This window comes from Choristoneura fumiferana, chromosome 16 (assembly GCF_025370935.1).
Source record: "Choristoneura fumiferana chromosome 16, NRCan_CFum_1, whole genome shotgun sequence".
Classification (NCBI taxonomy): Eukaryota; Metazoa; Arthropoda; class Insecta; order Lepidoptera; family Tortricidae; genus Choristoneura; species Choristoneura fumiferana.
Window position 1 is genome coordinate 18,307,818 of NC_133487.1, and position 15,708 is coordinate 18,323,525.

Consider the following 15,708-nt stretch of genomic DNA (forward strand, 5'->3'; position numbering starts at 1 on the left):
TATCATATGTGGCAAAAACCTTTCAATTCATTTTGGTTTCACACACTTTATTGAATTACTTCGCAGGTTTGTGACTTTTATTAATGTAACATCCTTATTACAATACACATACCTACTTGAAAATAAAATCGATAAATAATTCATTCAGGTTTCTTAACCAGAAAAACAACAATTTCAAATATAAAATAAAAACGTTTATTATTCTCACAAAATAAAACAAACTATGAAACAATTTTTGACTTTACTTACGCTAGACATAACGCTAAGTAAACAGTTTTACATCAAAATAACATTACTCTATTCCACATCAAGTTTAAAATAAATATAAATACAAAACAATCGTATATTTTTTGAAATAAATTAAATACAAGCTTTTAGTTGACACAAAATGACTAGATACATTGAAAAAGATCACAATGTTTTTGCCACATTATTTAATGATTCTCTAAATGCATTAAATTAAATGCAAGAACACAATTCAGTTATTGCACTGCCCAAAATTGTCAGTCTTCCATTAAAATAAATTATTAGTATCGACAATATTACGGACATACAGATGAATATTTACAATGAAGTGAGCGCTGGCATATAACCTATATACTGGATTGATATACAAACTGATCCACGGCATTTATTTCCATTTTTTATTGAGATCACCATCCTTCGATCAATAAGTCATTCTTTACAAGCATTCGACGCTTTCTCAAAATCTTTACTAAATATTTGATCCACAAAAGTTATGTTGATTTCTTTTGTAAAACCAAGCACATTCAACATTGCTCGTTCAGCCACAAACTGAACGCCAACGGATACCAAGATGTGTGTACAGCGACAAACTTGTTCTGTTTCCAAGCTAGTGTCCACTTCGCGGCCTCAGACTTCAAAGCACACTTAAAAATACGATTTCTTTTAAAATTTCAAATTCAAATGTTAAGTACAGTCCGTGCTAAGCTCCAATAAACCTTAAGTAACAAAAAGACTTGCAAGTCCTACACTTGTGTTGGGCAAGGGCGATGACTGTGCGGGACACCCTCCACTTCCTCAGCCTCAGCTCAATCAGATCCAGAGATCCAGTATAGAAGACAATGTGAGACAGGAAAGTTTAATATAAGCCTAGTATTTAATGAAGTTGACGATTATAAAATGCTACGTGATCTTCAGTGGAGATAGAAGTGTTGGTAATGAAGAAGAAAACAAATAAGTTCCCAAAATGACAAAGGAAACTAAAGCTTAAGCAGAGAATGCAATGCTATAAAAAATAAAAATTGATTTGTTAAATACAGAGTTAGCAAAGTAATAAAATTGCAGTCGCAATCGCGAAGCAGTTAGTTTTTGAACAAACTAATATCTCCACTGAATTTTGACTAAATCTATATCCATACTTCGTGAACTACAAGTACCTAGTGAATCTTTGAAAAATATATATCACGCTACATTAATTATGATTTGATGATATGAGAGATTATTATATGTCGTGCCTGATTTCTTTATTCATTGGTCCTTACGTTAACTAACGGGCAATCTTTGGAATCTATTTTAAAAAGGGAAACTAAAATTCTACTTTAATATCGATCATGATATTCATGATGTTAAACATTGTTGGTTTCTACGGAGTTGTTATTGAAACTTTAGTTTCATTTAAACCTCAACAATCAGCTTAGGCTTTAACATCGAATTTATCAACTAATCTATTACTATCCGGCGAATCGTCAGCAAATTTGATTTCGTTTGACGAATCAGACATTTCGTCAGCAAACTTAATATCGTTAAGACTTATATTACCTTTTAAAGTGTCACAATCTGTTGTTTCTCTAGCAATGTCATTAACTCTCTTTAACGTGTTGTCATTATCATTTTTCTCTCTCCTGTGTACTTTGACAGGAGATCTTGTCAAAGTAAGTTCTTTCATCGGTATCACTACATCCGATTTCTTCTTTCTGTTTCTTTTTGTAAATTTAGGAGAGCTCTGTAAGTCTGTTATACTGAAGTTTAGGGGGTGGATGATGTTGGTTCGATCGTTGTTTTTCCGCGATGATTTGATGGAATCAATAGATTTAGTGGATCGGTTGTCTGCGTTTCTTTTTAGCGTGCTAGACATAGGACGGTCTTCTGGGGACTCTGTGTTACTGCCCGGGTCCGGACGAAGTTGTTTTGGAAGTATTTCCTGTAACAACGAGCATAGTTTATAAATTTATAAATACAAAACTGAACGATTGGTAATTCAATAGAATAGATGTTTAGGAGGTGCTACACGTGGAAGCTGCTTTATCATCGACTACATAATCACACAGAAAATGTTATAGTGACACCACATTGCCTAACGAGGAAAATTATTACGATGCTTCTCTTAATCCTCGTAGTAACAACAACTTGTTTCACCAGTACTACGAGAAGGAATTGAACTTCAGAAATCAAGGAACGACTACACATACTTAATGTGTATTTAATCCTTAATGTATTTCCTTAAAAATTCCAATTTTGTCAACATAATTGGTTTTGATACAACCAGTTTAATCAATTTACCTCATAAACAGGCATATTGCTTTCGTCTATCTCCTTGATGATGTCTCCTTCTTCTATTGGAGGGATCCATACCAAAAAAGCTGGATCCATTCCGAGGTATGATCCAGGAACTGATCCTGCAATATAATGGATAGTTTAATACATTTTGTTATGAAAGATGGACAGTGGAGAAAGAATAAGATGGAACTATCGCCGATGGTCAAAGGCAATTTCAGAGTAGGTAGTGGTTAAAATGAGGTTGAAGTTCATTAGGTAAACCATTAACGAAATGGTTAGGTGATATCAGGCAGTTGGCAGGAAAGATGTGGATGAAAAAATAACCTATTTCTGGCTACATGGCCCATGCAATAATATCGTACAGAATGTTATTGACTGATGAGCTGGTTAAGATCGGAGGAGTCCGATCGATGTAGATGGTGCGGGATCATTGAGGCATTTTTTGGGAAGACCTATGTCTAGCAGTGGACGTCTTACATTTGATGATGGATGATGATTGATGAGTTATGGGTTTGTTTAAGAGCGTTTATACCTGCTGAGCTGGCAACGTTGCACTTTTGATAGTTTTTCTCTATTATTCCATAAAAATTGAATGAAAATTAAAAATGTGGTCTGATAGAAGTCTTCTAAGTTAATGTGTCTACTTCAATAATTATTCGTGATAGACTTTTATATTCCTTAAAAACGAATTAATGTTTATGACCGGTTTTTAAAGAAAATAAAAGTCTATAACGAATAATTATTGGAGTAGACACATTAATTTATATATTAAGAACAGTTCTATCAGACCACATTTTTAATTTTCATTCATTTTTTATGGAATAATCGAGAAAAACTAACAAAAACGCAACGTTGCCAGCTCAGCAAATAAAAACGCTCTAAAGGAGAATTGAATAAGGCAGCAGTTAATAAAATAAATAAGAAAATTAAAGGTGGTACGAAAATAAAGTACTTAATAGGTTTTATTTTACTGGTGATTGAGATGCTCCTTGAGATGTTCTACCTTCACTTACCAGCGTTGTTGACTTCATAATCATAGTAGTCGATTTCCATTTCAGGATGAGAGGTCAGACTCAGGTCTGACCGCAGCAGGCGTCGGTTGCAGTTCTCTTTGGTGTGTTTAGGGTTGTCACGGATTCTGGCTGCGGAGACTCCACTCAACGCAGGGGAGTACCAGCCCTGGAAAAAAAGTGCCTTGAGCAAAAAATCTGCGAGCGAAAAAAAGTTAAAGAGACCTTCAAACATCTTCGCAAATTACACCATAATATGTTTGTACGCTTAAGACATAAGAAAATTCATTTAAATATCATAATTTCGAACATTGGTAGTGGTAGGTGCAGATGTTTGGTGTTTTTTTTTATGACAGATAATAATATGCGAACACATTACTATTGTTAACTGAGTTTGATCAGAAGCGTGTTCATTTATTTTTGATCAAATTTTCGCTCATAAGTTTACGAACTCGACTGTACGGATGTCCATACAAAATCCTGTACATAATCTTAACCACTAAAGATAGGGAGATGAAATTTTGGAGGGTGTTGTAACATGAATAATTCGGTGTAATTTTTGAGAATTTCCATGGAAAATTTACAAAAATCCACGAACTGTAATTCAACCACCATAGTATGATGTTTGATAAAAACTAGTTTTGATATAAACTAACATTAGTAAGAGTTGCAGCAGATGAAGATGAGGCCCTGCTGGCGCTTCTGTCCTTTTCCCACAAGCTATCTTTGTCTTTCTCGCTGCAGGAGTCCCTCTCGCTCACACTCGTTGCACTGGTGTTCATTTCAGCTGTTGCCGTCTCGCTCGACGACTGCTGAGGCGGGGATGTGACCTTCAAGATACAGTAAGAATTAAGTAAGTTAAGCTAAGTGTGTGTTTGTCGCTTTTATTTATTAACGTAACTATCTATGAGTAAAATATGGTCAGTTTTCTTCTCAATGTCTTGTTCTCTCTCTTTAGTACAGGTGACTATTTAACTGACTGCCTGACAATCCACAGCTTCAACAACTGGAGCTAGAAAATTTAAATTTGGCAAATTATCGTATCATAGAGGCACATAAAAGAATTTTACAAAATTCCCACACAGACAACTTGTTTCGCATTCTCCCACGAGGACAAAGATGCTTGTATCTTCAAACGTGTTAACTATTTTGATAATTTGAATACGAGAAACATTATTTAAAGTTAAGGTTAGGTTTCCCTATGAGCACTACCAACAGCTTCTTTGGCCGCAATGAAACAAAATTAAAAGGGTAGGGGGGGGGGGGTAGATTCGCAGTTAAAAGTTATGACTATTTTAGATACAGGTCGACCTAATTAAAGGGGAGTTAAAAATACCTGTGCAGATGCTTCAGAGACAGTATGGGAGCGCCTCATGGGAGATTGGTTGATGCTAGACTGTCCGGCAGGCGCGCTAGCGGCGGACTCTGGTGTGATTGTAGCTTGGCTAGCCGCGCTACCAGCGCTAGCATCACTAGCTTCACTAGCATTGTCTTGTTCCACTTCAGCGTCTGTTGGCTCGTCCTCTTCCATCCTTGGAGACAAAGGGGTTAATAATTGATTACGTAATTTTCTCATTTTCTCAATTTCTCTCCTTCTTATACAAAAAGGTTACAAACAATAAAGTGTTAAGTACAAAGGCGTATTTATCCTTGAAGGGATCTCTGCCAGTCAACCTTTGAGTGGTCGAAAAGAGCAATCAAATAAGGATCGACAAATAGAGCAAAACATTTGAATAAATATAAATGCATATGTAAACCCTTAATTTCTTAAATATAATAATATACAACATACAATAATTATATAAAACATGAAGATATCTGTAACTAAATATGAAATAAAGTAGTAATGGTATAATGTATGGTTGGTACTTTTTTGAAACAAGCAATGTTTTTTTCATTTGTATCTATTAATTTCTTAATTATTTCAAGTGAAATATAATAAAACCCCTGACGTTTCAAAGTTAACTAACCTTTTCCCTGAGGCTTTCAAATTCATTTCTGCCATAAAGTTTTGCCATAAAAACAACCAAAAAATAAATCGTTGGCTAAAACAGAACCAATGATACGATATGAGTGACACCCCTCTCTTACCTCAGTCAATTTTTGCTAGGGGTTGAAAAATAATCAGCCCCTCGAAAGCCAGTAAGCGAGACGTGTTCAAACAATAGTACTCAGCAATTGTACAGACATTAACGAACACTAATTAACTCGCGACCCTCTTCGAGAGTTCATTATTCTTTTGAAAGGGAATCTTGTTTTCCTTTCTAATTAAAAAAGAAATTTCGCTTAACAAGTGGGATGACCTTATTTTAGTTTAAGGAGCTCTTTTTAAAAGTGGCTGGGTACAGTCGCCAGCACCAATATCTGACACAACAAGCGTGCATAAATATCTGATACGACTCTATTTCTAGGGCCGGAAGGACGTGTCATATATTTTTACATGCTCCGCTGTGGCAGATATTAATGCTGGTGACTGTACCGATTTTTGATAAAACATCAGTCAAAAAACGATTCAAAGTGACAGAATGTGTGTGAACGTTAACATCACAATGAAGCAGCAACTCTAGCTTCATAGTTATCAGTAGATTAGTAGGTATACCTAGTGCCATCCACGAAACGAAGACGCGTGTTTTGTCAAAATTAGACATTAATGACATTGTAATAAGAACCACGGCACGCGTCATCGTGAATGACTCTACCCATAGTTGTCTCTAACCACTAAATAGACTGTCTGGGCCCAATTGCATAATAAATTACAGGTTAATACTAGCAAATACTTACTTGTACTTTGTTATGCAATCGGGCCCAGGTCGTCATCAATCATTAATAAAATTGTAACTTAAGAAATCACAAACGTCTAATCTGAATGTGAGAAATAAAAAAGAACGAGAAAGTTTACAGTTTTGTGCTTTATTTGACGTAATTTTTGTTTCCAAACATATTCCCCAGTGAACTCAGGAGAGTTCGTAACTTGTCAAGTTACTAAAACTCTCTAAAAAAAAAATGTACTTATCGATATTTATTATTTTTATTTAGAGCTACTTCCCACTTGTCGGCTGCCGGATCCGTTTCGTGTCGGATTCCAGTCATTTCTATAGAAAAATCGTGTCGGGCAAGTGCGAATACCTTCATATAAAATGTTCTGCCACTGGACACATCTGATTAAAATGCCGACATCCGACAAGAACCATATTTTTTGAGCCGCAGGTTTTATTTAGATACGAACCTTCTATTAAAATTGTGTAATTTTGTTCATAGATGTGACTTCTCTATCAAACTCAGCAAATAAATAAAAGTCGTTTTACAGATTCATATATTTTTTGTATACTTTACCTCTGTTCCACGTTCTCCGACGCCCGATCCGAGTCCCTCAGTCTGGTGTGCTTTGTTTTCCCTGAGGGCAGGAGTCGACGGAGTAATACTCCCCCTCCCACAACCTCGGACAGCAGGGTGCTGCGAGAGCCGGAGGTAGCTCCGAGCTCCAGAGACGCTGAGCAGGCTGAGGAGAAGAAAATAAGGACATAGAAGCAACGATCTAGTGCTCTGTAAGTCAGAAGGGTTTACGACAGAATTCCCTATTCTTTACAGGATACATCTTTTAACAGAATTACTAAACATCATCTTCGTTTCACCATCGTACTACCAGTTTTGATTAGCGACTCCAGCCTTGTGATGCTAATATCCCAGACATTCACGCAAATCACGTTTCTCCAGCCTTTTTAGTCGTAATGTGGATTGCTAAGTATTTAATAAAATTTTCTTACACGTCACGTTACTACACACGCTCACACAGCTCATGCATGGTTTAACATCCAAGATAATAACATCCACCACGAGCGTCTACACTAGCGCTCACTGGCGTGCAAGCTACTGACACGTGATCTAACACCCAAGATGCTGAGCAGTCAGTTTACCATCGCTGTCAGTGAGGGACTCCTTGTCAGCTGCTCAACGGTAGTTCTGCGCGCGGCAAGCAGAATGCGGCGCTAAGTCCAGCGCTGCCAGCACTCCTGCGGCGGAAACCGTAAGCGCCGCCGCCCGCACTAGCGCTCACTAGCGAGCAAGCTGACACGTGATCTAACACCCAAGATGCTAAGCAATCAGTTGTTTTACCATCGCTGTCAGTGAGGGACTCCTTGTCAGCCGCTCGACGGTAGTTCTGCGTGCGGCGAGCAGAATGCAGCGCTAGCATCAGCGCTACCAACACTACTGCCGCGGCCATCTTAAGCGCTGCCGCCCGCACTAGCGCTCACTAGCGAGCAAGCTGACACGTGATCTAACACCCAATATACTGAACAATCAGTTGTCTTACCATCACTGTCAGTGAGGGACTCCTTGTCAGCCGCTCGACGGTAGTTCTGCGTGCGGCGAGCAGAATGCAGCGCTAGCCTCAGCGCTACCAACACTACTGCCGCGGCCATCTTAAGCGCTGCCGCCCGTACTAGCGCTCACTAGCGAGCAAGCTCACACGTGATCTAACACCCAATATACTGAACAATCAGTTGTCTTACCATCACTGTCAGTGAGGGACTCCTTGTCAGCCGCTCGACGGTAGTTCTGCGTGCGGCGAGCAGAATACAGCGCTAGCATCAGCGCTACCAACACTACTGCCGCGGCCATCTTAAGCGCTGCCGCCCGCACTAGCGCTCACTAGCGAGCAATCTGACACGTAATCTAACACCCAATATACTGAACAATCAGTTGTCTTACCATCACTGTCAGTGAGGGACTCCTTGTCAGCCGCTCGCCGGTAGTTCTGCGTGCGGCGAGCAGAATGCAGCGCTAGCATCAGCGCTACCAACACTACTGCCGCGGCCATCTTAAGCGCTGCCGCCCGCACTAGCGCTCACTAGCGAGCAAGCGACACGTGATCTAACACCCAATATACTGAACAATCAGTTGTCTTACCATCGCTGTCAGTGAGGGACTCCTTGTCAGCCGCTCGCCGGTAGTTCTGCGTGCGGCGAGCAGAATGCAGCGCTAGCATCAGCGCTACCAACACTACTGCCGCGGCCATCTTAAGCGCTGCCGCCCGCACTAGCGCTCACTGGCGTGCAAGCGACACGTGGATCTAACACCCAATATACTGAACAATCAGTTGTCTTACCATCACTGTCAGTGAGGGACTCCTTGTCAGCCGCACGACGGTAGTTCTGCGTGCGGCAATCAGAATGCAGCGCTAGCCTCAGCGCTACCAACACTACTGCCGCGGCCATCTTAAGCGCTGCCGCCCGCACTAGCGCTCACTAGCGAGCAAGCTCACACGTGATCTAACACCCAATATACTGAACAATCAGTTGTCTTACCATCGCTGTCAGTGAGGGACTCCTTGTCAGCCGCTCGACGGTAGTTCTGCGTGCGGCGAGCAGAATGCAGCGCTAGCATCAGCGCTACCAACACTACTGCCGCGGCCATCTTAAGCGCTGCCGCCCGTACTAGCGCTCACTAGCGCGAGTAATCTAACACCCAATATACTGAACAATCAGTTGTCTTACCATCGCTGTCAGTGAGGGACTCCTTGTCAGCCGCTCGCCGGTAGTTCTGCGTGCGGCGAGCAGAATGCAGCGCTAGCCCCAACGCTGCCAGCGCGGCTGCCGCGGCCAGCGCGAGTGCCGCCGCCCGCGCGCCGCCCCCCGCGCGCATCCAAGCGCCCGCACTGGCGCTAACTGACGCCCAGGCTGCTGACACGTTGCGGATTGGTTCTAGAGGTAAAAGCAAAAAGGTACAGTATTTGTTTGGGAATAGGTATCAATTTTGCAAACACATTAAGCTAAACACAATACGAGTAGGTAAGTTGCGCTTTTGAAAATAGATTTTTCACTTCTCATGCTCCTAAAGTTGGTGTTTATGCTGGATCTAGGCGACATAAAATGACTTTTTATGCACTAGTGCATAAAATAAAATCTTCGTCTAAGACCAAGGTAATTAGTTAGGTGTCAACAGCTACAAAAAAGTTTCTTTATATTTTTTTAATACATTTTTATTTATATAAAACTAAAAACAATCAAATCACTAAACTAAAAAATATAATTATATAGTAAATGCATGAAAAATTAAATTTACGTAGTGAGTGAACAATTGTTTTTGTTAACTCATTTAAATGTTTCCTCGTCTTCCTCGCCTGAAAAGCTGAAAAGCCCGAAACTGTCGAGCAACTCGAAATCCATTTTTTTCGACGTGTCTATTGACGCCGCGTTGACGCAGCGCGAGCGTTACCGAGACGCTGACGTTCGAAAGACGCCACTGGCTTCGCGGCGCCGCAACTTTTTACTAGACGACGACGCTCGAAAGACGCTAAGTGTGCCCGGGCCCTATCTCGGGCATGTCCGACACGCTCTTGACCGGTTTTTGAAGACTGTAAAGTTCCTTTCTACTTGCCCATTAGTTGTTGACGGGTAGCCAGTATCGGTCTCACCTCGCCCTGATTCGATCGACCCGCAAAATTGGATGAGTGTAACGAGCCTTATTTGATTCGGTTAAATGCCTTATTGTATGGACCGGGGATCCGTGAATACCGGGCATGTACTAGGTCAATGTGGCATTAAGTACGGTTCGTTACATATAATTTAAGTAGTACTTAGGGATGTTAAATGAAGTATCTAAGTATCTACCTTAACAATCTTATCTTTATTATTTATAGCCAACAAGAAATTAGTGAGAAGTACAATAGTGGATTATTGTCGTGGCCTGGAAGTAGGCAATTGCTGGCTGAGTATGAGAATTAAACGGACGAGCTTGCGAGTCCGTTTAACTAATACGAAGTCAGTAATTGCCAGCCGAGACTAATATAAAGCTTTTCTCAATAATGGCGAAGGAAAAAAACTAAAATAGAATAAGTAAACCTTTTCTCAACAAAATATGTTATGACATTTAATTTTATTCCAATAAAACTTTTCCTGCTTTCCCGCCTTTTTTCATTAAAAAAAAACAGCAGGTGTATTTTTCCGCCGAAAACACCACAAGCTGTTTCAACAAAATTTCTGATACCGGACATTAGACTTGGCTGTATACGACTTGTGCCAACATTTCCATGGCCTTTTTAACTTTAAAAAAAAATTGTGACTGATTGCAGGCGCGCTAATTTATTATTGTCGAGCTAGCCCGCCTGCAATCTTTTTTACTTTTTAATTTTTCGCTGTCAACTTTTACGGACATTTTTGAGAAAAGAGTGTTATCACCTTGAAAGTACGTCGTAGGAACTAAAAACAATTACTTTGCTGACCCGCGAGCAAAGCAAATTTGCGGCCTGGCGGGTGAGCAAAGTAACGCCTGATTCATTCAATTAATAAAGTAAGTATACGTCGTGTGTCGTAGAGCATTTGCTGTTAGCTGGATTTGCTTAAGAAGGTGTATTATAATAGCAACTTACTTTTTAGGGTTCCGTAGCCAAAATGGCAAAAACGGAAACCTTAAAGTTTCACCATGTTTATATGTCCGTTTGTCCGCGGCTTTGCTCAGAGACTAAGGGGCTGTTTCACCATCCATTGATTAGTGTTAACTGACAGTTAAATGTGATGCCGTCTCCGTCTATTCGAACAAAACAAATAGAGACGGCATCACATTTAGCCGTCAGTTAACACTAATCAATGGATGGTGAAACAGCCCCTAACAGTGCTAGAAAGCTGTTATTTTGCAAGGATATATTATGTTATACGTATGTTTTTAGTTCGTTACCTATTTGTGAGGCGTGCGCTAGGAAGCCGCCTGCGCAGCGGTCGCTGGTGTCTCCGGATCTCAACTCCACCAGGATGTGGCGGCCGCCGGCGATTTCAACGGCGCCCGTGCCATCCGTGGTTGTCTCCACGTCTCCTATCTAGGAAATAAGAAAGCAAAAAAAAGTTTAATAAATAAAAAACACTGATGAATAGAATTTTTCGACTGGTTAAAAAAAATATTATTTTTATTTCTACTAGCTGTTGCCCGCGACTCTTTGTGCGTCCAACTACTTCTCGGGACACCATTAGACTCCATCTCCATACCGAATTTCATAATCGGTTCAGCGGTTGAAGCGTGAAAAGGTAAAAGACAGCACAGACAAGAGTTACTCTCACATTTATACTATTAGAAAGGATCTACAGCTTTTTTTATTTAATTTAGGCCAACTTTACTAGAACTAATAATTAAAAAAAAACGAAAACTAAAAAAAATATTCAATAATAAGACGTAGATGGTTTGCCATAAGGTTGACGACGACGACTTTCTGATTCTATTGAAGTTAGCAGATTAAGGGGCTGTTTCACCATCCATTGATTAGTGTTAACTGGCGGTTAGGTGTGATGCCGTCTCTATTTGTTTTGTTTGAATAGACGGAGACGGCATCACATTTAACCGTCGGTTAACGCTAATCAATGGATGGTGAGACAGCCCCTTAGTTTCTTACAAGAACATCGTTCCGTTTATTTTAGGTTTTGTTAGACTTGTTATAAAATAAATCTACCTAGGTATGAAGGGCAGTAATAACTCAATTTATTGCTGTAGCACAAAGTAATCGTAAATTAAGTTTCTGTAAAAATTAAATACATCCAGCTTAATAATATATAGGATCCTCCTGGAAAATAAAATGCAAAACATCATATTTTTTGCTCAGTCATACTACAAAAGTCAGTGAGCAAGCATCATGTTGAGTTGAACCCACTGGCGCAATCAACCGGAATATTGTTACGTACATAAAACAAGATCAACGAGAGTTCGGATGAAAACGCCTTTTATACAATGTCAGAAACAATACAAAGTCAAAAATCTTTATTCAATTTAGGCCATAACAAGCACTTATGAATGACAAAAAATCTCCCACCGGTTCGAGAAAACCACTGTTAAGAAGAAGCCGGCAAGAAACTCAACGAGATATGTTGAACAGATTTACTATGTCATTTAAACTCGTAGAGAGATTTGCAACTTCCCTACATAGATATTACACAAGTTTCCTATGTTTCTTTAAAATAACATCATCATCATCAGCCTACAGCAGTCCACTGCTGGACATAGGCCTCTTCCATGGCGCGCCACAACACTCTGTCTTCAGCCCCTCGCATCCATCCGCCGCCAGCGATCCTCTTAAGGTCATCCGTCCACCGTGCCTCGGACGCCCTACACTACGTTTTCCCGTCCGTGGTCTCCATTCGAGGACTCGTCTGCTCCACCGTTCATCGGTCCTGCGACAGACGTGGCCAGCCCAACGCCACTTCAACGAACTAATTCTCTGAGCAAAATAACATAGCGCTAAATATTAATTACACCACCCGGGAATTATCATGCCTAATGAATGAAACGGATACCAATAATAATCTCGACGTTTTTCGCCACATTCGGTTGGTGTAATAGTTAGGAGCAAGTCATGTAATTTTAAAACAATCATTACGTTTTTATGTATTTTCTTGTTTACGTTTTTATTAATTTTAGTAAGTTTAAGATTCATTGATAGACTCAAAATTCGATTCAGTAGAAAAGTAGGTATAAGAAAAAAGTTTTATATAAAAAAATTGAACCGACTACAAAAAACCATGAAAATAATTTTCTACCAGTCTGAAGTCGGTCGGTGCCTCAGCACGAGCCAGCAGGAGTGATTGAAGCCCAATATAAAGTGCGTAGGTGAGGTAGATGACTATAGGTCTACTCCTGCTGACTCGTGCTGAGGCACCGACCGACTTCAGACTGGTAGAAAATTATTTTCATGGTATTTTGTAGTCGGTTAAATTTTTTTTTCACCCTTTTTAGTGTAAATAATCTAAGATACAATAGTTTCATGTCAACTGCTCGTCACCTTTTACAAAAGATTGCTTTTTCCGATGCAGAGACTGTCTTTATTGAGGAGTACTGGTGCTTCACCAGCCATTTCATTTCACCATATGCATTATGAGGAGCATAAATTGCTTAGCAACTGTGTTAAAGCAATTGAAATTGAACCCGTGAAATACTAGTTATTGAGTAGTAACTCCGATGGTCAACTGTGGTCTTAATCATCAGTTCCACTTCACCAAATGATGATTTTTAAGAGCAAATGCACGAGTTACTACTAAATATATCAAAATTACCATAGGTGTCCCTACAACATTAGAAGAGTTCCCTCGATTTCCTTAGGATCCAAACATCAGATCCTAATTTGGTGCTTATGGGACGTAATTGAAAGCATTCCTAGACGAACGCAAAAAAAATCAAATTGGTTCATAAATGACGGAGTTCTGAGGTAACAAACATAAAAAAACCGAATAGATAACCTCCTCCTTTTTTTGAAGTCGGTTAAAAATTAGGGTAAGAGTCCAACTGCGGTGTGTAATGCTCTGCCTGCGTTTGTGTTCTGTGATCGCTACAATCTGGCCGACTTCAAAACTAGAGTGAATGGGCATAATACGGTACCAACCTTTTGTTGCTTAGGTTATTACGACTTCTTTTGTGTATATTCGGTATGTCAGAATAGGTAGGACGTAAACTGTTTTTCATACTTCTATGCGGACAGAGACGCGGGCAACAGCTAGTTTCTATAAAAAGCAAGGGTCAAATGAAGCTCATCTTACCAAGGCAGAACTGTCGGGTCCATCCCAGGACGCCAGGAGGGGCGCTCCCAAGGAGTCGCCGTCACGAGCTCTAAGCGCCTGTCCGGCACACGGCAGCCGCACCGCCTCGAACCGTAACCGGACCACCAAGCCTTCTTCCGCCTGAGACAAAACAAACAGAATAGACTACAAAACATCCTTCAGTTTTAAGTTAGACTATAACAATTCTGTGCCAAGAGCAAGTTTTTCGAACAAGCTTTTATTTAGTTTCACCTGTCCCGTTATCTGTCTGTCTGTCTGTCTGTAATCAAATCTTGCAAGTTCGTCATCATCATCAGCCTATGTTCGTGCTGGACATAGGCCTCTCCCATGGCACGCCACTGAGCACGATCCTCGGCCACTCTCATCCAGCTCTTGCCAGCCGTCCTGCGAAGATCATCGCTCCACCGAGTCTGTGGACGTCCTACGCTACGCAAGCAAGCAAACGCTACACCGCAACGCTTGCAAGTTAAATTCGACCAACTTCCGGTATTTGGATTGACTTGAAATTTGGTATCCTTATGTGAATTGCATACAATTGTGGACAATACAATAAGTCGAGATCGTCTCCGCAGGACGGAACTCTTCAACGGTTAACAGCATCGACTTGAAATCTGGTATGCAAATGTAGTTTTGGTGACAATGCAAGTACAGTCAACATAAGTACAATCAGCAAAAAAGCTTGTATTAAAAATGAAATTTTTATGGTTAGGTTATTTATATGATAGCCTCTTGAGTCTTAGCGTACTTTATAAAGGACCAATAAATTAACACTCAGAATAACGGCTGAATGTACTTTATAAAGGAGATTCTAAGAATTTTTAAATAATATCCAGAATAACAAAGCAGGTCAACCACGTCTAGGTCTTAAGCACTAAATAATAAAGTAACTAAATAATAAATAACAAAAATAAAGTTGTGTAGTATACTTGTGATAAAATTGTAAATCTGTTTAAAATAAATATACCTCGTTGAGTTTCTTGTCGGATTCTTCTCAACAGAGGTTTTTCCGAACCGGAGGTAGATTTTTTTGTACATTCATAAGTGCTTGTTATAGCCTAAATTGATTAAAGATATTTTGACTTTGACTTTGACTTTGAATAAGTTTGTTAAAAATTTCAGCACTCAGGAGGATAGAGGCAAAACGTTGTTGTCTTCATTTTTCGTGTAGGATCATTGGATGATATAGATATTGTTTATTTATGTATTTCGTAGCCAATTATTTGTTGTTAAATGGACTATACAATACTAGCGCCAAAAAACTTATTGTTACAGAAACCTTCACTATCGAGGACGAGAAAACACGAAAAAACTAATAAACGTAACCAATTTTCCGACCCCACCTTATATATTTCCTTAACTCTGCAATTATTGTTATAAACAAATGTACACATTGCCATTAGTAGATTATTGTCGTGGCCTGGAAGTAGGCAATTGCTGGCTGAGTATGAGTATTAAACGGACGAGCTTGCGAGTCCGTTTAACTAATACGAAGCCAGCAATTGCTATTCCAGCCGAGACTAATATAAAGCTTTTCTCAAAAATGGTGAATAATTCTGAATAGAATAAACTTTTTCTCAAAATATATTGTAAAATTTAATTTTATTCCAATATTTTTCTTATGCTTTCCCGCCTTTTTTCATCAAAAT

At 39.7% G+C, this 15,708-nt stretch overlaps 1 protein-coding gene across 1 annotated transcript in view; it reads right to left on the reverse strand.

Moving 5' to 3' along the window:
• Positions 1 to 208: 208 nt before the first annotated feature.
• gogo (thrombospondin-1 like protein golden goal) overlaps positions 209 to 15,708 on the reverse strand; it is a 533,136-nt gene continuing 517,636 nt past the window's right edge. The window contains exons 12-20 of the mRNA XM_074099288.1: positions 14,042 to 14,182; positions 11,205 to 11,343; positions 9,026 to 9,232; positions 6,864 to 7,029; positions 4,867 to 5,062; positions 4,187 to 4,360; positions 3,534 to 3,699; positions 2,524 to 2,639; positions 209 to 2,164 (exon numbers count right to left, since the gene is read on the reverse strand). Coding sequence (XP_073955389.1) covers positions 1,658 to 2,164; positions 2,524 to 2,639; positions 3,534 to 3,699; positions 4,187 to 4,360; positions 4,867 to 5,062; positions 6,864 to 7,029; positions 9,026 to 9,232; positions 11,205 to 11,343; positions 14,042 to 14,182 — 1,812 coding nt within the window. The 3' untranslated portion in view covers positions 209 to 1,657. The remainder of the gene's footprint in view (positions 2,165 to 2,523; positions 2,640 to 3,533; positions 3,700 to 4,186; positions 4,361 to 4,866; positions 5,063 to 6,863; positions 7,030 to 9,025; positions 9,233 to 11,204; positions 11,344 to 14,041; positions 14,183 to 15,708) is intronic.